The sequence below is a fragment of the Camponotus vicinus genome, unplaced genomic scaffold, assembly GCF_025532165.1.
Source record: "Camponotus vicinus isolate PSW18456_S1 unplaced genomic scaffold, iyCamVici1.0 SCAF_14, whole genome shotgun sequence".
NCBI classification, from domain to species: domain Eukaryota; kingdom Metazoa; phylum Arthropoda; class Insecta; order Hymenoptera; family Formicidae; genus Camponotus; species Camponotus vicinus.
The window spans coordinates 5,310,496-5,336,117 of record NW_028141950.1 but is presented as its reverse complement, the minus strand read 5'-3'; the positions used below and the strand labels follow the sequence as shown (position 1 = coordinate 5,336,117).

General features: G+C 33.3%; 1 protein-coding gene across 1 annotated transcript in view; it reads right to left on the bottom strand.

The window, feature by feature from the left end:
• The window catches only part of N (neurogenic locus Notch protein), a 252,263-nt gene that overhangs the window by 210,391 nt on the left and 16,250 nt on the right, over positions 1-25,622 (bottom strand). The window contains exon 2 of the mRNA XM_083088515.1: positions 1,292-1,370. Within this exon, the coding sequence (XP_082944641.1) occupies positions 1,292-1,370 (79 nt within the window). The remainder of the gene's footprint in view (positions 1-1,291; positions 1,371-25,622) is intronic.

Below are 25,622 nucleotides of genomic sequence, written 5' to 3'. Positions count from 1 at the left end.
CACTATATGATTTAGAATTATTTAGATAATCAATACTTCGATCAAAGAACAAAAATGCGAATTCTTTATCGAACAAATTCACATTTGTGCGTGGACGAATAAATAGTTTCAAAAATGCGTAAGTGCAATGCGTCAAAAAAGTCGTACGACAAGAAGTCCCTGCGATTCATTTGCACATTAATAATTTTTATCCATTAGTAAATGTTTTTTAAACAAATATTCCTATCTAATTAATAAATCTAATTTGAACGTAAATATATATTTTTATCGCTTTATTACTGCAATATTTAATTCACTCTAAAATGATCACGTATGTACTAAAATATCTAGAGGATCTAGAAAAAAAATATCCCAGGCTCTCGAAAAAGTTTGATTATTTATAAAAGACACCGTGATTTTCTCGAGCGACGCGAATTTTTTCAGATTTTTATGTGATTTTACATTGTGGAAGATGAGACTCTTTCAGTCCTCCGTATCCTTCTTCCCTTCGTTCCTCTTTGTCTTTTCCATAGTTTCTTATCCTTTTCGCGTGGGAGGCGGCGAAACGTCCGGTTCTCTCGCCTCCTCCTTGTCTTTTTCCCCTCCTACCTTTTCTGCCCCCCTCAATATCTCTTTTTATCCCCTTCCACTGGATCCAGTCGTGGATCGCCAACTCGGTGTGTAAAGATGCGTGCTATATAATGCCATGTAATGCTACGCGAGCATTAACGAACGAATCGGTTCGTTGTAATCCATATAATGATAGTGAAAGAGATTGTGAAGCTCTACGAATAAAATCATATATGTATTTTTAATAACAATTTTTCCACTAATATATGTATAACAAATAAGCATATGAATCTAATGATTTTTTTAGAATTTGCACTCATATTTAATATTTAATAAATTAAAAATAAATTAAAAATAATTGTATAAATTCTCTTTACATTTCCTGCAAAAAATATATTATATCATACATATATTTAGATAGATTAGATCATTTTTTTAATTATCTATTTATTTTTTTAATTTCTCTTCGATATTCTTAGATGGGATTTGGATTGATTCGAAATGCACGGAAATCAATCAAGCTGAATTCTTTACATTAATACAAAAGTATTTTGTTAGCGATGCTCGCATATAGCATAAACGCACCTTGAAGAGTCGCTTGCGGTCGAGCCATTTCGCGCGCAATCGCACGATACGCATGTCGAACGATATGTACAAGCCGACAATGGGGGCAGCAGGAATGCCGATTCGTAATTACAATAATGGGAGTGATGGGATATGGTTACTGCCGTGTGCTACTTACTTGCAATGCGACTCGCCGCGCGGCGACGACACGCAGAGTCCTCCATTTTTGCACGGGCTCGGCGAACACGACACGAAACCTGCAACAGCGACGAAAAAATCGGTTATTTTATTTGTATCATATGCAATATCGCAAATATATTGCAATGCGATATATTATACATGTATAAAATATTATAATTAATATCTATAATAATGCAATATAGCAAATATGTGATCGGTTATTTTATTTGTATCATGTGCAATATTGCAAATATATTGCAATGCGATATATTATACATGTATAAAATATTATAATTAATATCTATAATAATGCAATATAGCAAATATGTGATCGGTTATTTTATTTGTATCATGTGCAATATTGCAAATATATTGCAATGCAATATATTATACATGTATAAAATATTATAAATAAAATCTATAATAATGCAATATAGTAAGTGTGTCAAATATAAAAATATACGATAATTCGGCGAAAATATCTGACTTGAATAAAAAGCGGAATTTTGTGTTTCAGTCCATTATATAAGCCTGATATAAAAAAACGCCGACGAAAATTCTGCCGTTTTTTACATGCAATGGATCCGCGAACGCGAAACCTCGCTTATCGAGACCTCGTTGCAATTAAAATGCATGTTTGGAGCCACCGAGAAAGGGAACGCGGCGAATTCGCGCAGGAGAATCTTTGACACGCTGTGCAAATTGAACTTTCGTGTAGAGCCCGACGAAGAAGACGGAGATGTAGGGACGAGAAGACGAGGAGGGAGAAAGACGGCATTTCGTATTCCGAGGGAACCTTTAAGGAAGGGTTGAATATCGTTGCTTCTCTTGGCGTTACACGTTACCGAGGCAGAAAAGGACTCGAAAAGTGGACGAAACCACCCGCGCCGCGTATCCTGCTTAATCGTTCGACTTGGATAATTTCGTGATCCGCTCGAAAATTCGAAAGGGGCGACGCCTCGTGATGCTTGAAATTTATTCGACGTGCTTTCGTCGATATTTCACGCGAAAATGCGCAGTAAAAGCGTTTTACGACGCACGATATGTAAAAAAAGGAAAGGAGAGAAATCGCGAACGTGAAATTTTTATCTTCCCCATAAAATGGAATATCGCGCCGGACACTTTCGCGTGTCTAAAAGAAGAGTCGAGTGCAGAAGGCGCGTTTAAAAGCTCGATTAATGTGGTCGGTGTGGCATATAATGCACTATGAACAGCTAATACAAGCACGCCAGCGCCTGCATAATAACAACGCAGCAAATAACCGCTTAGCGTGGACATGGCGAGAGTGGAAGCCTCGTCTACTGATATTTTATCAGCGTACACCGCGCATCGAAGGGCCACGTCGTTTACGTGACCTCTCTGATCGTGCAAGGAACCATCAACTTCCTACAAAATTCCCTCCGTATAAATTTGTAATTTTCAAAGTCATATCTAATGACGCTCGCGGCTATAAACAAGTTCATTCGTGTAATTATTCTAGAAAAATTAATTATTATCTATCGGCATGTCGTGTCATATTTTACTGTCGTAAATATTCACTTAACTCGACGTCCACACGCGTCATTAATGCTAGGCTCGCAGAGAAGGATGATTATCAATAGAGTAAAGCGTATGATGTAATGAGCACGAGGCTTCATGAAGTCGCGTGGGACGCAGAAAGCTGTCTTAACGTTTGAAAATGTCAGTAATGGCACACATTATTCGATCGTCACCTCGCTCTCACACGCGACATATTATGACCGAGCAGTTTTGGCACGCGCAACGAAAACCCATAAAATTCGCCAAAAAACAAGTGGCAATTTACAATTTTATAGCAAGATGGATAATTTTATAGTAATTTTAAAATTTTTATGTACATTTTTTCTCTTTTTCATATTTCATTTTCAGAAATAATCTTAAATGACTAAATTAATTAAATAGATATCGATATTAAATAAAAAAATATATACAGTGTGCAAATTATATTTTTAAATATATTACTCTATATAAATTAATTACTCTATATAATTTATATATTTTATATATTATAATTTATATAATTTTATATATTATAATTTATATAATTTATATATTTTAATTATATATTATTTAATGTATAATTTTTAATTTATACGAAGAGCTACTAAACAAGAGAGAGATAAAAATATAGACGGATTGAAGATGCTGTATAAATCTTTCAAGCTCCACTTATAATTTGGTATCACGTATGCTGGTCGAAATTACGAATGATTATTGACCCGTCAGGGTTAACGGGACGATTCAATCTATTTGGCAGGACACGACGAGACGGCTCGACTGACAATGAAGTCGACTAGCTGTCAGCGTCGCGACGACAACGAGAGCGAAGACAATCAGCTGGACGACACGTCGCAAACGCTCGCGACCAAGACGGATGAGATCAGTTAAACCAAACTGTCTTCGTGACAAATCCTCCGTTTCCTCTGTCGCTTCGCGACTTTGTTCCTGTCGTCGACGCACTTGCGTGCTACGCACGCTCGCGCTCTCGTTCGCGATTAATTCCGTAATTCGTTACGTGGGACGAGCAAATCGCCTCTCTCTCTTTCGGTGTGATTCGTCGGGACTTCCGGTCGCCGACACGCGCGATTAACCGTCCCAGCGATGTTAATCGACCAACGAAATTGAAGCCGGACTATTATGTCATCTATTATTACGATTATAATAAATTTCGCATTTAGTTGTTTCTTAATTATATCAATCAAGATGGAAGATATCTTGCGCTTGAATATTTTTTTATGTCAAGGTTGTTTACGAAGAAAGCTGGTAAAGTGCACCATAAAAATCAAACTTTATAAAAAATTTCTAATATATTTTTTTATCAAAAATATATTTCGAGATAAGAAGCATTTTTTATACTTTGTACATATATGTAATTATTTTCCACAAAATTTTTATTTTGTAAATTATATGAATACACGATGAGCTCGAAGTATGGGTATTTTGCATTTGAAGGCGGCATTGATCGCTTTGATTATTTAATGTGTTTCTTCATCCAAAATGAAATGAAATTAGAAACACAAGGAAGCGAGAGAACGAGTTATTAAAGAAAGATCGTTGTATAGAACGAATACTTAATTACGGCGGTTGCGTAATCACCATGGTATTTTCACTTTCAACCTCCGGCGAACAGCTGTACCATCATATGTGCTCGCACAATAATCTGCATTATTTCAGGGAAAAATGAGTTTAATTGTTTCAATTCCAGAGTAAATTACCCCCGCGGTAGAAAGCCACTGTTGAATTATGCCTTCCTTCCTGCTTCGTAAAATTAATTTGCGCCAGTGCTAATAATGAAACCTCCGTGCAATTTGTCGCAAATGCGGGGGACAGTTGCGTCATTTTATACATAATTATAATTATTATATTTAATAAAATTAATTTATTTCAATAAATTGTTCAAAATTATCTGTGTATAAAGAGTCTAAAATATTTTTGAGAAGTTGTAGGAATCTAGTAAATCGAAAAATAAAATTAATATCTTTCTAATATCGTGTAAAATTTTTATTTAAACAAACAGACAAATAATATCTTTTTAATATTTTTATAATATATTTTAATAATAAAAATTATATTAACAAAAATACACATTTCTTAACAAAAATATATTTGTCTTAAATAAAAATTTTCACAATGCTCGGATTTTATTTTTCGATTCGCTGAACTCCTCTTAAATATCTCCGTGAATTAATAATCTCTTCATCTCTATGAATTGATCTATGTGGCTGAGATTATTAATATAAAATATAATTAAACTGCATTTCTCCCACGCTATATGAAACGCCTCGAATTCCTAATTCTCATTATTTAAACGTTAATATCAAAAACATAATTAAATTACAATTAAATCATAATTAAATTAAAATAAAATTTTATATTGCGTTTTAGTTGATTAAATTAATATATCGTCTTTTTATTTCTTCTTTCCTCTTTAATATTAAAGGGATATAAACATTTTATCATCACCGTAATCTATAACATCTCAGGAATTCGCGATACGTTTCGCGAGAGTGAACAATAAAGTAAGAAATAATATAGGACAGCCTCTTGCGATAAAGCGCGATAATGAACAGTGCGGCGTAATTCGAGATTGGAATCGATTGCGCACACGCGGGTGCGTGCCATCACGCGTGTTGTTGAAATTGCGTGTAGTTATGTGTATAGTTACGCGTATTTACATTGCGGAATCGCCTTAACTGCCGCGGTGCTTTGCATCACTCTCGGGATCGAATGCACGAATTCATCATACGCTTATGTAAAATCCGATATTCTAACATAAATACACATATATATGTTATAAATTAATTATTACGTATAAAATTAATTTTCTCGTATCAAAAAATATCGCACGTTTATTTCAGTTGATTAAATTAATTTGTCTCTCTCTTATTTTTGTTCTCACTTAATATTATATAAATTAGTTACATATACACATACATAATATTTATGCATAAATGTTATGCACTACTATTGCGACACAACACAGTACACGTGATCTTTCTCTTTTCCGCATGTTTCCTGCAGGAAGAAAGATCGCCGATGCATTGATCGATGAATCCCGCATGCAGTATGTACAGTATGTTCCTGATATAAATCTGACAAGGGACGAGACTCTATTTTTTGCTGAGTCGAGGCGGGAATTTATCGATCGTACGGTTTCTTGATTTTTAAAAACAAGTAATACAGAAATAAAGTACAATTAAATACAATTACAGTTGTACTTAAGATAAACACACTTTATGATATATAAATATATAGATTCTATACATCATTATATCTTGTATAGATTCCGTAGTGATCCAATTTCTATTTAAAGTGCTTCAAATTATTAGACTCAAGAATCCTCTCTTTTCCCCTCTATTTTTATTTAAATTCACAATTTCAGAAATGGAATTATTACTTCTAATTCAATAATTTTATTTTATTACTCATTTTGTAGAAGAAATATACAAATACTATTTTTGAAAATGTCACCAACATAAGCTGCATTGCAGTACAAAATATAAAATATTTAGAATATTTAAAATGCAGGAAAACACCATTAATTTTGTTTATTTTTAGATAATGAGATAATGTGATATATCGTGTAATTCTGGATAATTTTTTTTCATTCATTTCTCTCGTTCTATGATATCGATTGTAATTTTCTGTCCTTCACTATTTTTATTTCGATCTTGATTCATATCGAAAGTTGCAATTGCAAACAGAATATTCTTGGAGAAACATCCAGCAAATAATCGAAATCCATCATCGTATATGCCGCACGTTCGAGGTAACAATGTCAAATACGGTGTCAATGCCATGAGATATAAACTCTTAGCCAGAGTGCATCAAAGCCGTGTCTCTCTCCTGTCCTTTACATTCGCACGTGTCCCCTTCATTTTAAGAGAACAGAAGAGATATACTCTCAATCAGCGTGGGCGACGACTTCTCGCCCGCCGCGCGATGACTCCGCTCGATCCGCCCACGTGGAGATCGAGATCGATTCAAGCCTCGTCCTGTCATTTTTTTGTAACCTCGCACGAACGTACAAGAGCCCATAGTCTATCTGATATCGTTAAATCCTTAACAGAATCTATGTCCATTCTTCCAACAAATATTTAATTTTAATAATTAATTTTAATTATTAAATTAAAGTTTAATATTTAATTTTAATAATTAATTTTAATTATTAAATTTAATTTTAATATTTAATTTAATTTAATTTTATTTCTTATAACAAATATTTTGAGAAAGAACATTTCTAGTTTCTCGCATACGCAAGGTTGCGATTGTTAAAAAAGTTGGACAAGTCGAGTGCGTCTTGGAGTCATATTCAAAAGCCTAACAAATTGCGTTTGCACACTTGCAACGTGTGCCCTACGTGATGGAGATAGGTAGCATGAGGGGTCACGATCTCGTGGATTACGTAAGCCGGCCACGTGTGCATAACCCGTCAACATCGGCGCGACTCTCTCCTCCATCGGTCTAAGTTAGACGTGCGTTATACGGGTTCGCAAAGGTGTTTTCGCGCTGGCAAATTCCCGAGACGAGCCCGATTCATCCTCGATGAAGAAGTGGAAGATCCACTTTTACTATTCGCGACCCAACAATTCAGAAGGTCGTTGCACCGCAACCTCGTTCGGAGTTGTTCGAGGTCGGGGGTTACGCACGTCCCCCTTTCTCCCTCCTCCGCTATCGTTAACCCGCTATTTACGACCGCTCGCGCTCGCATTTAATCTCCCGCTAAACATTTAAAAGCCGCGACACGCTTCCGATATCTCTCTAACGTTTTCCGTTCCCTTCGTTTACGATCTTTTCGCTGGAGCTGTCAAAGCCGAAGCTTCGCTGCAAATGTTTTCCTGTGCAAATCGGGTGGTTTTCAAGCTTCCAAATTGGGAATTTTTAATTCAAGATATATTATAAATATAATTTTCAAAATGTAACATTAGTGTAAAATAAATGCAATTTTATTTAAAAAATTTATTGTAAATATAGTTTCTAAGTCGGTCTTTTTTTTTTTTTAATCTAAAATATGACATGCGAAAACTATCACTTTTATTATTTGTATTTGCTATGTAAAGTATCATTACTACTATAATGTTGCAAACGGCGAATGAATATACAAGCTGATAAAGACTCCTTTCATGTCCTGACACTACGATTGACCTGCCTCGCGTTCCCTCTACGAGAAACGTAGCTCGATGCGGAGAGATTGTTTGAAGTTTTGCTTCGACAGCGCCTGCCATATCATGTAGGCTCAATTCTATAAGCTCGCGCCGATGAATGAAACTATAAAGAAAATCTTCAAGGCTCCGCGACGGCCGAGGTTGACGCAGGAAAGTTAATTCATCGTCAAGATGACAATTAAGAAAATGACGTGAAAGACACGTAGCAGACATGTTATATAGGGAAGTGTTATTAAAAAGTATAACAACCCGAGCCATTAAATATAAAAGATTTGAAATTGCCCGTAATTTTTAAAATCACCGATAAAATATAAAATTATCTACAAATATAATTAAAAACAAATCTATATATTTTTATAGTTTTATTTTTATCTGTACATTTAATCACAATACGTATATGTATGTGTAATTTGTTACAGTGCACATATATACATATATACATATTCTGTGAGAAATAAAAAATAAATTTAAATATAGATATAAAAATAAAAATAAATTTAAAAATATAAGGAATAAAAATAAATTTAAAAATATAAGGAATAAAAATAAATTTAAAAATATAAAGAATAAAAATAAATTTTAAAATATAAAAATAAAAATGTAAAAATCTATAGATTGGATATTTTTTAACGGTTACATATCATATTTTCTGTAGGAAATATTTGTAAAGAATTCGCGGTTTCATGTACCGCACTTACGGTATGTAACTAAGATGACCGCTATACGACGATTTATGATTCTCGGATTGACACAGTCAACGATATACGGCCTTTAATAACTCTTAATCAATAGAATAGTAATAAATCATTAACCTATTATATCGCTAATATCTAGGAAGCTGTCGCGCCGTTTATCACAGTATTCCCCAATTAATATCTGTTAACAATCTGACAAGAGATAGTAGTTTATGAATTTATACCCATATTATTGTAGCTAATTATGTCTGAGGAAAGCAAGCTAAATCCTCCTTTCCCCTCCTCTCCTATTAACATTATCTTCTTGCATAACATTATTTATTTTGCTTAAATTACTCGCAATCATTATTATCATATACAATGATAAATTTGTTTACAATTATTTTGCTTTATTCTTGTTGCAATCGAGGTGTTCCTATTAATCGAGTGCGCTCTCAACTTTTTTCTACACGGATTTAAAAATTTACATAATCCATCCGTCATTTTATGCCTCAAAAACCGGACAAGATATCCTCCCACATCAGATATTTTACAGCCGTGTGTTAATTTGTCGTAAAAAAGCATCCGTGAGATAAAAGATTCAAAAACATGGAAATTCCATTTCGAAAGATTAAGTTACGATGTTATCGAGCAAGATTAAAATACATCGCCTTTTATTCAGAATAGATGACGTTTTAATATCTTTTATTAATTTAGAATTTTAAGGAGTTGACATTATTTCGAGTTAAAAATAAATGAATTATACAAAGAACTGAAATCGCAAATTAACATTGATATATTTTTCACATCGTTTTCGAAAGTGCGCTCTTTTGAAACGTGAGATGAATCACTCTATGCAATTCTTATCCCTAGATGCACGTCTTGTAAAAACTATATTTATCCTCTTTCGCAAAACTAGGTTTCTTTAATTTGCCCGGAGATAACAACAGAGAATTGCATCGTATTATGACACTTTAAAGCGCAGTTTTAAGCAGATAGCAACAGAAGCCACTCTTCATCAGTAGTATGGGACACGTCATTAGCACAAATCGTCCCTCGGAATTTATCGGTCGTGTCAATCAGCGAGCTGCCGATGGTGGACACGTAAATTTCGTCGGTCGAGAAGAGAGCGGAACGACCCTTTCTTTCATCGAAGTGAGAGAACCTCGTGATCTTGACGGCGCGATCGAAGAAAAGGAAAATGAATGGTGCGACGAAGATGAAAAAACTGGTTTTACAGGCGGCGAGACTAGTTCCCTGCAATATTTCAGATGCATATTTTATTGAAAACGCTGCGCAAAATTGTCCACTAATGATATTGACGATGAGAAATGATATTATCCTAATATTTAGAAATGGCGTCTTCGTGTTTATTTATTTATTTATTAACCAGGAAGAGAGAGATAAATCCCTTTTAGTAAGACACAAAAGAAGGATTAAGATTCATCAAAGCTTATTTATATATTATTTATACAGGATGTTTCTTTATAAGTGCGAAAAATTTTAGGAAATGATTCTTTGTCGAAAATTAAGGGGGGTTTTTCATATAAACATATACTCCTACATCCCTCTCTGGGGAGTTATTTTTTAGGTTTTTAGGTTTTTATTATAATTTTGTTTTTGTTCCAATTTTCCCAACATTTACTCTAATTTTATTTTTATTTTAAAATTTAACTTCTCGTAATTCGAAACGTATGCTATTTAGCATTGTGCTGTGCACGATAACGTATTTTATTTTTTTTCTTGAAAACTACTGATTTTATGAAAAAAATAAAAGAAATAAAAAAGTTCCTAAATAAATCAAACTTTTTAATGCATAATTTTCATTATCATCTCCTAAAATTTTTCGCACTTATTAAGAAACATCTTATATAAGACAACAAAAATACACAATTTAAAATAGAAAATAAATATATATAGAATTAATATAAAGATTATTATAAAATATGACAAGTAAGCCAGAAAAAGGCATAAATTAAAAACTAATCATAGACGTAAAATGATGACTCAATACTCGTTTAAATGCAAATTTCAAGTGAGAAAAGTCGAAATAATTAGATAAATCATTTGCTAATAGAAGTGACAAGAAAGGTATCTTGGATTTTTCACTTGTATTATACAATTAATCGTGATCGATACTTAACATTTAGATATTAAGACGAGACAAAATGTCGCGAGAACGCGACGCTAATTCCTTTCTCACGAAAATCTAAACGATTCTCTTGTTATCCTTGAAAAATCTCTCGAAAAGCATTTTCGCTATTGTTCACTCGGACGCGATTGTTACGAATCACGTCTACGCGCGGCTTCGAAATCGTTCGTCGTCATTCCCGGCACGATTCGAGACGGTCGGCTCGCATTAGCGGGCCCATTAATCACAATTACGTGAATTCAGGTCCTGGCACCGCGTGGCGTGCGTGCCACTCACGTGCGCTAAAAGCGTAAGTTGCATGTGTGCGTGTGCAAGTCGCGGATGAGGGAGGACGCGAGAGAGAGAAGTGCGCGCGCGCAGAAACACAAACAGACAATTTACCGCGCGCGATAAAAATATATCCTACCGCCCATCCCGAGCATCCTCTTGTCGTCGCGTTCGCAACGGATGGATTAAAAACCCCCTCGCGTAATCGCGTGTATAGAATCGTGTGTATAGAAAGCTTCTTGAAAATCATCCGCTAGGATCGTTCGCGGAATTCGCGCGTCAACGAAATAATTCTCGCGGACGATCGTCTGCAAGTCACCGGAGACCATTCATCCGCATACCATGGAAGATTCTCATTGGTATTATGCCTTATATCCGTATCGCGTAAACTGAATATTTCGAGGACGCGAAATATTCCCGAGAAAAACCGTTATCGTAAAATTATCAAAATTTTTTTATTTAGAATTATTAAAATTAATTTTAAATTAAATTAAACTGAAATTAATTTATGAAATAAATTTTAATTTAATTTAATTTAATTTAATTTTAAAATTAATTTATGAAATAAATTTTAATTTAATTTAATTTAATTTAATTTTAAAATAAATTTATGAAATAAATTTTAATTTAATTTAATTTAATTTTAAAATTAATTAACTTTGTATATTTTGAATTATATAAATACATATACATAATATTCAAAATATACAAGAAAATCAGTTTTATCAATCTTTTTAAATTTCAATTTCCCATTTCTCATGAATTATAAATTATTAATATAACTTATTAATTTAATTAACTTATTAGTTTAATTAATTTATATGTTTACATATGCATTACATTTGTGTATATGAGCAAAGAGATGGACGTTAAACGTGAATCATGCTGTCGGTCTATATGAAACGTCAATCTACATGAAAATATGTCGGTGGCTCAATGACAAGCGTGAATGAAAGTCCTGAATGAAGTTCGACGTTCACTCGTACGTGGCGATGCATCGACGTGTATGTAAACGTATACTCGTGACTATCGTTAAAGGCATGACTCGAGCGACCTTTAACGCGGATCATCATCAGCGATGCAATTCGCGCGTGCACTCGTATTTTCTACATCTGAAACGAACGAATTTAATATTCACGCTAACAATGAGAGAAAAAAATAACATTACTTTTGACTTTGATTCATCGATGTAATTTAACGTCATTGGCAAATTATTTATTAACGTATCTTTTTGCTTTAATCTTTCGCGATTCACAGTAAGGGACTTTTTTATTCTCGAATTCTCTTTTTATTTATGAATTATTTCCTTATTTTTTATTCCTTCAAGTCAATTCTGCTTGATTGATGACGGCCAGGTCAGTTGAACAGCGGATTACTTAGAGTCTGGCTTAAGTGTCTCTCTAGAGCTGCTCGCTCGAAGCAGAGATCGCCTCGCAAACGGGCGGAAGAAGAATTGCCCGACGTAATGGACCGTCACGCGCGGTTTTCGCAATCGCAAATGGTAGTCTGGGACTGACTCGAGGAGAGAAAAAAAAGTCGTTCCGCAGTTTTGTGAGCCTCGAGTCACGAGACCCCGGACGGTTCTCTCTCTTTTTTAGCGCGCGAAATACGCCCTGAAGTCGCAACGCGATGCGGTTTAGAGACGTGATTATATCGCGAAATATAACATGAATATGTGCAACTTGGAATTACGCAACGCGACGAGAGGGTTTGGCGATGTCCAGCAAACAATTTCCTGTCCAACTGCATAAAACCAGCCATTAAAGCGGCGGCTTTCACGTATTGAAGGATTCACGCGCGTACGGCAGGAAGTAGTCAGCTGATTGACGTCACCACGGACCTTTGTGAATCGATCTAAACATTTACATATGAGAGAGAGAAAATTGATATATCCGTTGCTGTACAAATTTTCCTCGATTACTTGAATCATTTTCTTGTAAAATGCACACACACACAAATTACTCTTTTACTAAAAGTTAAATGAATTATGTTTTACTGATGATTAAGTTTAAATTTTATGAAAGTATAAAAGAGATAACGTAATAAATTATAAGAAATAATCTCTTTAAAGAATCTAAAATTATCTATAAAATTTTTTAATATGTTTATATTATTAAATAAAATATAATAAAATAAGATCTATTTAATATAGGATATATGTTATCATATATTATATTTATTATGCTATTATACTAATGACTGTCGCAGAAGAAAATTTGCAAAAATCAATACAACAGTTCAATATATTTTTCCATATAAATTATATTCTCTAACGAATTGCAAGGACTACAAAAATTCCCATATAATCCTTGTTTCGCAACCCTGCATTGTATTTTCAGCAAAAAACGGCGGCCCAGACAACGGATTCGACCTCCAGAGAGCGCAAAACGTAGAGAAGACGCGTATAAGGTGTGGTCAGACGTCGAGAAGACGCGTGTAGTATTTGTTCACCGAGGGACTTTTACGGCGTGGCAGGGACGTACTTATTCACCATTGTCAGTCAGATTTTTCTAGAGAGAGTACATAAACGGCATAGAATTTCTCTTAAATACGTATTCAAATTTGCCTCTTCTGGCTTTACTTAAAGAAAAACGGCTGCAATTATTCCCTCCTATTTTTTTACAAAGTTTCTTACTCTGTATATTATAAAATTTTATTATAAAATTTCATATATACATATATATATTTAAAAAATACAATATTAATAAAATCTTAAAAAATTTTAATGAAAAGCGATAGAGAAGAATATACAATTGCAGCTGTATTTTCTTAAATATATAGTGACAATTGATTATAAATGTAAAAAATTCAATTTGATTTTTTTAAAACAAAAATTAAAGAACCACAAATATATTTATTTATAAAATATTTGCAATTTTTTACTTTTAATTTTAAATTTAGAAATTTTTCTTCTCTATAGTCTCTTAAAAATTTAGATTTAACATGAATAATTGTTATATTTTAGATGCGAAAGTCATCAATTCAAGTCTCTTCTACCAACTTGAAAACGTGCTATGGACGTGGTGCAGCTTCCTCCTGCCTGTTGCACCTTCGTCGCGGCGTTCACGGTCATCGTGTAAGGCAGGTAATGCGAATTGCGTCCCATTGTGTGTCCATGCACCGTGTACACACAACGAACCCGCCGTTTTCTTCGCTATATGCACGTCGTGCGGTAGTTCGCGGTGTTTACTTTGACGAGCGCGGTTGTAAAGTTCGCGAACGATTATGCTTCTTTTTATTCCCTCTCCCGAAGCGGCAAAGACCCACGAAATGATCCCTACTTGCGAGTTTCAAACGTACCAAATTCCACAAGTGTCGCCTCGAAAAATACTGCACGTGAAATGCCATCATGCTACTGTAATGTCACATTGCAGAAGACTCGATTGTACAATGTATTTCGATTCGATAGCGAAAAAAATAGGCTAATAGATGCGGATCGCGAATTCGAGAAACCCAGAATAAATTTTTCAGGCTCTTGTCTATCATCGTAATTCATGGTATGCTTTCTAAAAATTCTTTAATCATCATTTTAATTATTCTTGAATGCAAGGAAAGTATACAATTTATATATATAATATTTAGAAAATATTAATAAAATCTTAAATTTTATCTTAAATTTTTTAAATATTTAAATAGTAACTCAAAATCGATCTTGATCGGAAGAAATAATTATTACCAATTTTCATATAAAAACGTCAAGAATTAGTACTTTATAATATTTTCGCTTTATTTAGTACTCTATATTATTTTTAATTTTTAATTATTTTGAATATTTAATTGCCAAACTTTTTTTGAAATGTATCAATCCTTGAAGCAAAGCCTGAATTCTATCGAAATCTTGCATCGAAGTCTAAAAAATGGAATGTTAAAGAAGGTTCGAGGAAATTTACTCCATCGCGTAACATGCAAGAAAATCCATCATCGTAATCTCACATGTTGTGCAGCGGAATGCAATATCATTCGCGTTAATGCGTAACGATGGCAATTTATTGTGGACGGTGTTTTTTAGGTCCGAGTTAATATTTTCGCGTTCGAGAGAGACACACACGCTCTTTTCGCTCCTCTTTTAAAACTACCGCTCGATATTCCGTTCTCCTTTTTAATCTGCTCGCAAATGGGCGGTTCTCACCGTCGCGGCGTGCGGTTATTCATCGGGCCTTGAACCGTTTGTTAAATTATCGCGAAATTCCGCTGACAACCGGCGTGATTGCGATTTATGAAGCGACCTGAAGATATTTTTTATCAGTTCGTTAGCTCTTTCACCTTTATATCGGTCTTGCTTCTGCATCCTGGACCCTTCTTCCCTGATCGTGTAATTAAGAAATTCATATTTTTTTCCTTTTCCTGCTATTTTACCGACGATAAATGTTCGGTAGCAGAATCGTAGCGTTCCCGCAATTAAGTGCTATAATTATAACATGTCACCGAGATTAAGTATAATCATGTACGATCGTGTAACGTGTAATTTTTGCGAGATATAAGAAATTAATCAAATATTTTAAGCTGCCTTGATTTGAGAACAAAGTTTTTTAATCGATGTGTCGAATAACTAAATTTATATTTGATATTTATATATCTTTCATATAAAAATAAATTATATTTTAACAATAAATAAAATAATTGACAGTTTTTACCATAATTATTACTGCATTATATCGTCTAATTAAAGATATTGTATTGATACGAAGAAAATGAATATAATAAAAAATATATATAATAAAAATAGAAATATACATGAAATAAAAATATAATAAAATAATAAAATATAATAAAAAAATTTAAACTTTAAAACAGAACTATGAAGTAACCGATGGATAATAAATTGCTGCAAGAAATGTATATATTTCATTCTGAACGATAAAAAGATTTAACAGATTAGATTCAAAAGTTAAAAAAAGAATTTAGAAATTGAAAATTCACGAGATACACATAACGGATGAGCGGAATTTCTTTTACGACGTAAAAGAAGCTCCTTTTTTCCCCAAAAGGTCGCGGAGCTCTCGTAGTCTGATGTCTCATTATTCGGGAATTCCACCTTCGATGCGCATAATATTCGCGAATATTCGCGGGGCCCACCGATCCTCGCTCGTATTCCCGGACCGTTTTCCATCGAACTCCGCCCGCAAAAACGCGCACGGGTGGGATCCTTTTTGGTGCTTTTTGCCGTGGGGGCTCGGTCGTAAAATTAGCATAACTCCAATATATTATCTCCCTGTCCGTAGACGAGCCACAAAGTCCCGTGCTTATGCGGCCCGCTTTATGAGCAGCTCGATGCGGATCGAAAGCGCGGTTTCATTGAAAATAAACTTGTCGACCGTGCGGATAATTGCGTGTACGCAACACCTAAGACGGCCACGCGACTCTCTCGCCAACCGATAAACGCACGCGCGCAATAATCCGCGTGTCCTCTCTCTCTCAATGATCGTCATCCGAAAACCTGTCATTTGGAAAATCGACAAATTCCTCGAGGAGGAAATAAGACTATTTAGAGCTTCAACTGCGACTACGAGAGCCACGGGGGAATTTATCCTCTCGTAAAAGGCGTCGAATTTATTTAAAGAAAATATTCGCCGACTTAATTCGCGTCGTAATTCAAGATTTAAAAAATACTAGTATTTTTTTAAGTTTTGAAATTTTTTTAAGAAAAATCTTTTTCATCAAAAGGTAAGACATCTTAAATTTAAATATGTATTTAAAATCGTAATTTGTATTAATATTATTAATTATATTTTATATTTTATTTATTAATATTCATATTTAATATTAATATTTATATTTAATATTAATTATATAATTAATATTTAATATTAATTATATCTATATTTAATAATTATATTTTTATAAAAGTTGATCTAGTAATAAAAATTAACAAAAATTTAATAAAAATTTTAATCTAGTCTCGTAACAACTCACAAGATTGTGAGCTCTCCTGTTCGTCGAATTTATCATCAAAGGTGCTGAAAGAAAATCCGATAAATTTTGATGGAAGGTTGTGCGACCCAATCTCGACAAGAAATACCAGTCACGTATTCTAGAGTAGACATATCCTCCCGATATCCGATATCCATTTTGACACTCGATACCTAACTGGACCAGTCGTCCGCCTCCGATACGAACTTGAAGGAGAGCACGAGATCAAGTGAGGAGAAGACCAGTCTTTTTCCATTTTTCCTATGCCATTGTCGACCGCTTGTCATACCTCATCTTTCTCCGCAGATTGCGTTGTATCCTGACACATACGGAGACGAAAAACAAAACCGAGACGCGGCAAAATATCACGAGAATCACGCACTGGAAAATATATCATTGGACGATCGGTTCGAATTTCCATCGCTGCAAGTGTCCTTTCCAGCAAAGTTGCGGTGGTAATGCAATATTCCTTATTTTATTTTATCATATGAGGTCGTTCCTCTTATCGCATAAAGTGTTCAAAATTTTAAGAAAGCAGATGTAACGAAACATAAATAACAAAAACATATTTGACACTGAAAAAATTCATTTTTATACAAAACTAAAAAATTATTAATTATAAATAATTAAAAATTATAAATGATTATAAATAATTAATTATAATTAATTAAAAATTATAAATGATCATAAATAACTAATTATTATTAATTATAAATTATTAATTATAAATTTCTTAAAATTCGAATAAGAAAAAATTCTATATATAAATTCAAAATAAATATAAAGAAAAAAATTTATGATGCGCACGATATTAATGTAATAATTAATTTAAATTATGTTATTAAGTTTTTTTATTATTGACTATAGAGCATTATATTTGACTAATTTGGCGCCAATAATGCTTTTTCCTTCCAATGAACATAAGTAATGACATATAGACAAAAAAATTCTACTATTTTCTTGCACATGCACACCGTCGGTGGTCTTCAAAGAGGATGATGTTCGTCAAAGAAGGGTGCCATTACCGGCATGTAGCACCCGCTGTAATTGTATGCTTCCCTTTACTCAATCGGGTCCCCAGGACAGGAACGGATTTATACAGAAACTAACAAGCAAATGGAGGGCTTCAATTATATACTTCGAAAAGCGCAGAACGATTTTAGACATATTTATCAAAATGTAGAAAGTTTAAACTGATATCTCTCCTTATTTACAATTTTGCTCAGACATTTAAAAATGCTTTTTATTATAGGCTCTTAAATCTTACAAAAAATACGATAATCTCAAAATGTCACTTTTTCTTAAAGCGATATGTTGAAGAAGAAAGAATCACATTCCGACAGATCTTTTAATATTTTTTTGCTCGCGATTATACATTTTCGCCGAGACACTCTCCAAAATGTTTAAGCCTCGAAAAGTCACTATTCGTCCCTGTTGTCGACATTCTCACAGACATCCGGCACATGTTAGTCGCTTTACGACACTCCCCGGAAAGTACTTTCTGTCGCCGATATATTTACTCGTCCGATGAACCAGAGATAAACAGTATGCGGTACAGATTCGCGACGAGGTAAGGAAAAGTTTAGATTAGCAGAAACACGGCTTTGTTCCTTTGAGATTCACACGCTAAAAGAGAAACGAAACAAGTCCACTTGCACTTTTACAACAATAAAAACATTTTACAATAATAGGTAAAATCATATCAATGTGATAAAATATTGCAATGTAAAAAATAGCACGTTTTAATATCAAATTTAAAAATTTAAAAAATCATAGAATAAAAAGACAAACAATATTATTAGTTAAATTTATCTTGTTGTAAAGCTAATAAATATGTTTTGTATTTATTTTATATTTTTTTAATGTATAAAATAATATAAAATAAATAATAAAAAAGGAACGGATTTTTTGAGTAAACAAAATTGCATACTTTTAATATTACACCCAACTGACGCGGTCTATAATTTGCTACAGGGTGAATCATGAATTACATTTTATTAAGCGTTTAATATGCGACGATGCATACTCGTGTTTATTATTATGATGTTATCTTGACAAGTACCGTTTAAAAGACAGAAGATATTGTTTGCAGGCCTGCTAATTGATGGTCGGACAATCCTTAATTAAACCTCGCGCTCTGACGCTAATATATCAAATAGCTCGAGTTCCATGAATCCGAGTTATTAAATTTTTGCTGAATGATTCCGAAAATGAAAATTGTTCAATTCTTTTTCGCAAGCGATAATTTTCACATTTGAATAGGGTGACATTATATCCCTTTTTCGGTGATAGCGAATGATCTGAGATCTCGAAAAAGCTTCGCAAACGTCCCAGGTATGCGAGACCCTACCTTAAGTCACGAAGCCGATCTGGCTTTTGTTTTGACCGCTTTCATTGGGCGCCTAAGGGTCTCCCCGTCTCGCGTTTCGAACTTCAAGGATCCGCAAAGAATCGAACGAGCAGAACTCGCTATTGTTTTCGGGAATCGAGCAGGTCCAGCAGAAAAGGAGAAAGGTAGAGTAAGGTTGACAGGCGGGGGATTCTATTGTATTATAATGGACATTACGCACACAAATGTTTGCCTAAATAGCTCGTACCTCGTTCCTATTGCGCAATTTATGGTTGTTCGTTAGCCAGTTATATTTTCGAACGATATGCATTCGGATTTACATTTAAATATTTCCTCTCTTCGATGTATCCTTGGATTGTATTTTAAATGAGGCTCATAAAAAAATTCTTGTACATATAAAATTTTAAAAAGCCGCATTCATAAACCTTTAACGCAAGGCATCGAATTGAAAAAATATGATAAAATAAACATCATTAAAAATTTCGTTTCCTAGAAAATATTAATTTAAGAAATTGTAATTGCTTTATATATTTTCAATATTCATTTTGATCTTATATAATAGTTTTCTGAAATTTATTTAATACTTTATTTAACATAAAATAATAACAATATACTAATAATTATTGTTATTATATTTATAATATAATTATTTTAATTATTTTAATTATTATAATTATTTTATTTTATATATATTAAAATCTTTTGTATACTGTGACAGTGTCAGAAATAGTCTTATTATCAATTTTGGGACAGAGAAAGAAATCAATTCTTATTTTTTATTAATTTTCCGATATAAATTATCTATCATAAAAGACTAAATGTATCATAAAAAAATATTGAAAGAATATTTCGCATTTTATTTTACTCTATGTCGAAGGTAAAAATGTATATTTTAATAAACAAGAGTATTTTATATGCAATGTACCGTTATCCTTGGAAAGACCGATACACGAATATTCAATCGCAGTAAATTTCTGATCCGCCGACAAAAAAAAACAGAATAAACGTCGTTTACGCGACCTCTCTCGAAGACTACGATCGAGGAAAATCTTTGGGGAACATCGGCGGATGCAGCTGTTCGTTCCGATACTATCGATTCCTTAGTATGCGACGACAAGCAACGACGACGACGCGTATATATCCGTGTAACTGTGTACAGCCCTGCAAGGGCCCTCCATAGCGAGCGACAGGACGAATGGAACATCTGCCGGTGGTCCGGGGGCCCTTCTCCAAACACCACCACCTTGCACCATATTACATAGGGGACCATGGTATATGTACTATCAGTGTCGCTGACATTGACTGGACTATGGTACATGTAGCAAGTTTTGTTATTTTGTACGTTTTAAATTCAAAAATGTAAATAATTAGAATGAGAGTGATTAATAATTAAGACCCCAAACATAGATATAAACAACTATTTTGGCGAAATTTTTTCACGACTGTTGGAAAATAAGTAATTTTCAATTTACAGAATGCAAAAATTATTAACACATACATTAAGGGAATTATATATTAATTTTAATTAAATATATTATAGTGATGAGATCATATTTAGATTAGAAATGTAAAAAATATATATTCGATAAACTTGAGAAAGTCCACATGATATAAAACACTGTGAAATTATTTAAGAAAAATAATCACTTCTCTCTAGAAAAGGAAGAAGAATAAAAGAGAAAGTATAGTTCGTGAACTTTAATGATTTATAAATCTAAGAAAGAAGTAAAGTAGATAGATATAAAAATATAAAAGAAAATAATAATAATTATATAAGTTGTACTCAATTCTTTCTAAACAAAAATAAATAAAATAGCATTGGCGTAATCTTATATTTTTTGCAAGTATGATATATGCGGACATTCAAATCACCGGCGAATTCAACTTTGATGAGATTAAAGTATAACACGTGCTTTTAAAAAAATTTCATATACATATAAAATATTTTTCTTTATAATTAGAATTTATTTTAGAATAAATATTTATTAAATAATATTAAAAATAAATATTTTAGAATTAGAATAAATAAATTTATTTTATGTATAATTTTTAAAGAGAAATTTAGGAATTCTTCAGTTAATGTTTTTATTACTTTTCAAAAACGTTTAATATTATCTAAACGTAATATTAATTCAACGTTTAATTTTATATTCTTTAAACAAGTTTACGGGCACTATGGCTTCATGTTAACTTAATAGGCTTATTTATACTGCAGTAAAAGTATTATCTCTCACTTAGGGATACGGCATTATATACGTATATATAGCGATAGTCGTAAAGCTCTTTCGAAATCTCTACTGCCGTATATCATCGAGTTGATATTGCCGCACATAAAATCGAAAATTGCTCATATTTTTCAATTGTGATGAAAAATTGGTATAAAATTAATACAAATCACGCCGAGTAAGACGGAAAATTAATCGCAGTAACAACACAGCATGTAACGAATAATTATTCTAAATGAGTAAAGCAAATATGCGACTGCATTATTCATAAGAGAAATCCCTAATTGCATATTTTGTCCACGAATAAATAAAAATATATAATTAAATTATCATATTATGTTATCATTATAATCCATATTAAGCTGGCCGTCCAACCATCGCCAAATAAAGTCATGTCTATCAATTAATTTAATGATACATAAATGTGTTGTGATACAATCCGGATGTTGCCCGAATCGTTTAGCAAAATTTACATTTAAAGTATAGGAGGGGAGTTTGACATTAAGCTAGTCCCTTAGTAATAAAAAAATGTAATTTTTGATATCTTATTTATATAAAGCATGAATTTTTATATATGACGTGATAATAGCATATCTCCTTAATTGTCGATTACACAAAATTTTGAGCCGCGATATATTTACGTTCGCGAGTTTCCTATTCAATTATAAGAACAAGGGATCAAAATAAAAGCAAATAATCGTAAATTGAAAAGCCATTTAGATAGAAAAGGCAAATGGGAAATCGAATGAAACACAGACGGAATTTTGCCTATCAGCTGTAATAATTATAAATCTCATTTCCTCGCGGACTTGGAAAAAGAAAACGCACGCGAGATAAATAACAGAATTCCAACGGTACATTGATTTGCGAATCGTTAGTTATTACGAGGTTAGTCCCCTAATGAACGCACAGTAACCTATGGTGCGCTTACAACGCAGCGATTACGAATCGGTGGAGCGTTAAAAGTATCTTCGGGATTCTTCAAAGAACGAAGGTACAGTTACCTGTGGGATGTTTGCCGCGCCAGGTACATTTATCTTAACAATTATGCGTAGAGAAAAGACACGAATTTTTCAATATCGCCGATAGAAACAATTTAACACCATCGCGATCCAGAGAAATTTGCACATAAATATCTCAAAAAATTTCGGAAGATATATTACTTATTTCGAAAAACTTTAGAAATAGAAAAATTATGAATACATTAAAATATATAAAAAAATATAAATTGATTCTTTCTGAAAAACTGTTTAACTTTCTTAATTTATTGTATTTTATTATCATAAATTTATTACTATGTATTATATTTTATTATAATGATATCCTATTTTCACACTGATTAATTATGATAATTACACAATAATTTACTGAGATTAATCATCGCGATTTTTACCATCTTGTTGAACAGGCAAGTAGCCATATCCTTGACGAACACGCAAAGCGGCCAGGCATTTCGTGGTTAACATAAAAAATGATCCCCAGCTTTATTAAATCTGTCGTTAGACGATCTCCTCGAAATTCTGCTCACGTTCAACAGTGACGTGAGCTGCTCGTGAGGGAACGACGCGACTGTTTCGTCTAGCTTGCTATTATACAAGCGCAACTTCAACTTAATACCAGGCTCGTGGAGCAGGCATAAAATACTAAGAAAAATACGAGGAAAGATATAATCAGAGAATTCACTATCAGTTTTTCCATTAAGATAAATTAAAATAGATGCAAAAAGAATCTACTCGAAAATATATATATTTTCGAATATGTATAATTATCTTTTTCTAATTTATTTTTTCCAATTTCCTGAAAGCATAACCGGAACCTACTCCACACATCCGGTAAAAAATTTCTTAGTAATTCTGAAGCTGGAATTCATAAAAAGACCGCGAGTAAATATACAACATTCTTGACTAGTGTCAAATATTGTCACATCTTATCTCACACACGTTTCTTACTTTCGGTTATCGCATCAGAAAAAAAAGGATATCACGAGGATATCAGCTATCTGATACAAAGCAAGCAAAGGTGCACTAAGCCTCGCAGTTTCTTTCTTAGGAATTGTGAAGAATTTTAAAGAGAATTACAACTTATGCATTGCTCTATTTTGTTAAATGCTGATATATAATATATCGAAAATATCAGACAAGAAAAGAGTTGAATAAATCATTTATTATAATAATAAAATATATTAAATTCCCAATTTTTCCGTTAATAAAAATAATAGTAAAATAATAATGAATTGTGATAAAACAAATAGATAAAATGTAATAAAATATAATAATAAAAACCACGATCTTCTCTCTTACAGATTTCTTGAGAAATTAATTTTACATTTTACTGTGGATTTTAATATACGTTTAATATACGTTGGGTCAACACAGTGCACTCAACGCGCTGCAATTTTCAACAATGTGTATTACACGTACCATGCCCCGCCGAAGAAAGAGAAAGTTCATACCTCATGGCGGTTAAGTAACTCGCTGTGCAACTAATCCCCAATGAAGATCAACGCGAGAGTTTTGATTTATGACAGATAATTAATAAAGAGGGCAGAGCAAAATTCAATATCTCGCAGGTTTTAAATCCCCGCGCAGTCGTCGCAATATTAATTTGACAAAGTGATAAATTTTCTAAACGTACTCCCATATATATTTCCTCTCTATAAAAATATAATAAAAAGTTAATAAAAAATTTTTAATAAAATTTAATAACATTTTTTATAAAATTTAAATATAATAAAAAATTTTCACAATCAAATTATTCATTCTATAATAAAGCAATTAATTTTTATATAATCAAGTCATGAAAATTGACAAATGATTACGATTTATTATTCTAAATTATTTATTTCTTTTTTTCAAAGAGTTAAAGAGGGAATTAATAATATTTACAAAGCGTATATTTTAACACATTAAATAAAATTTCCACAGAGCATTTAGTTAACGAATCTATTAATACTTTCTCCGACATACCGAAAAGGTTAAGACTCTTGTGAACTCGGAGAAACTAACTTAGATATCACAGAGAATGCCTTAGAACGTACGTTGTGTTGCGATGAAAGGAAAGGAATTACTGCCCTAAAAACACTGGACTCGTTCAAATCTCATTTAGCGTGATTGAATTAATACACGTACATACGTGAAGTTGCTAGTCATCGCGATCGATCATTGTTCCAAGACTCGGAGTTTGTGAGAATCATTCGCGTGTGCTTATAATCCGTCCATGTAATTACACGAGCAATTCGCACATCGTGAATTGCTCGGACAATATCAAATATAAATTTCAACAGCTTGTCGTTTTCTGAATGAAATTCTGGCGACGTGACTGCGCATCTCGACGGAAGCAAATGCACGAGGGAAATGAATCATGTCATTTTCTACCTATCGAGTCTCATTCACAATTTCCATCATTTCTCACATACTTTACATCAAATAAAATATTTATTCCGATTAAATTCTCATCAAACTCAAATTTACTCCAAATTTCTGAATACAAACGAGTAACACCGAGTCACTCTGGCAGCTCAAAAGTAAGACATTCCACGGTTTATAACAATCGGCCTTAAACGTGAGAATGAAACAGTCCTCGTGGATGTGTGCAAAATATTGCAAATCATCGTCATGGTTGACCGTGAAGGAGTCCGAGCCCTTCTAGGTCGATGTAAGGCCTCAGCCTAGGGCCATTACACTTAGCGTATCCCCTGTGTTCTTGAAGCTCACGGTAATAAAGTCGACGTCGGCCGGGCATGCCAGTCGCGGCGTACGTTATGAATAAGTACGCATAACGTAGAGCATGTATGCAGGAACGTATCTATATTCATGCACGGGTATCGCCGCAGGGCACGAGCGAACAATACACGAGGGGATACCGTACGTAAGAGCCGGCCTGGTGGGGCCCTCCTCCGGTACGAGGCGCATAAGGTTCCCTTGGCAGACCTGGCCATTATGCAAAAGAACCGGCCACGTAAGTTAATTAGTTTATACCTACAGCGAAGCACTGAGAAACCGTAGTGATAATCGGCACGCAAGTATGTACCGAGAAAAAAAAGAGGGAGCTTACATTGGACGCCAAGAG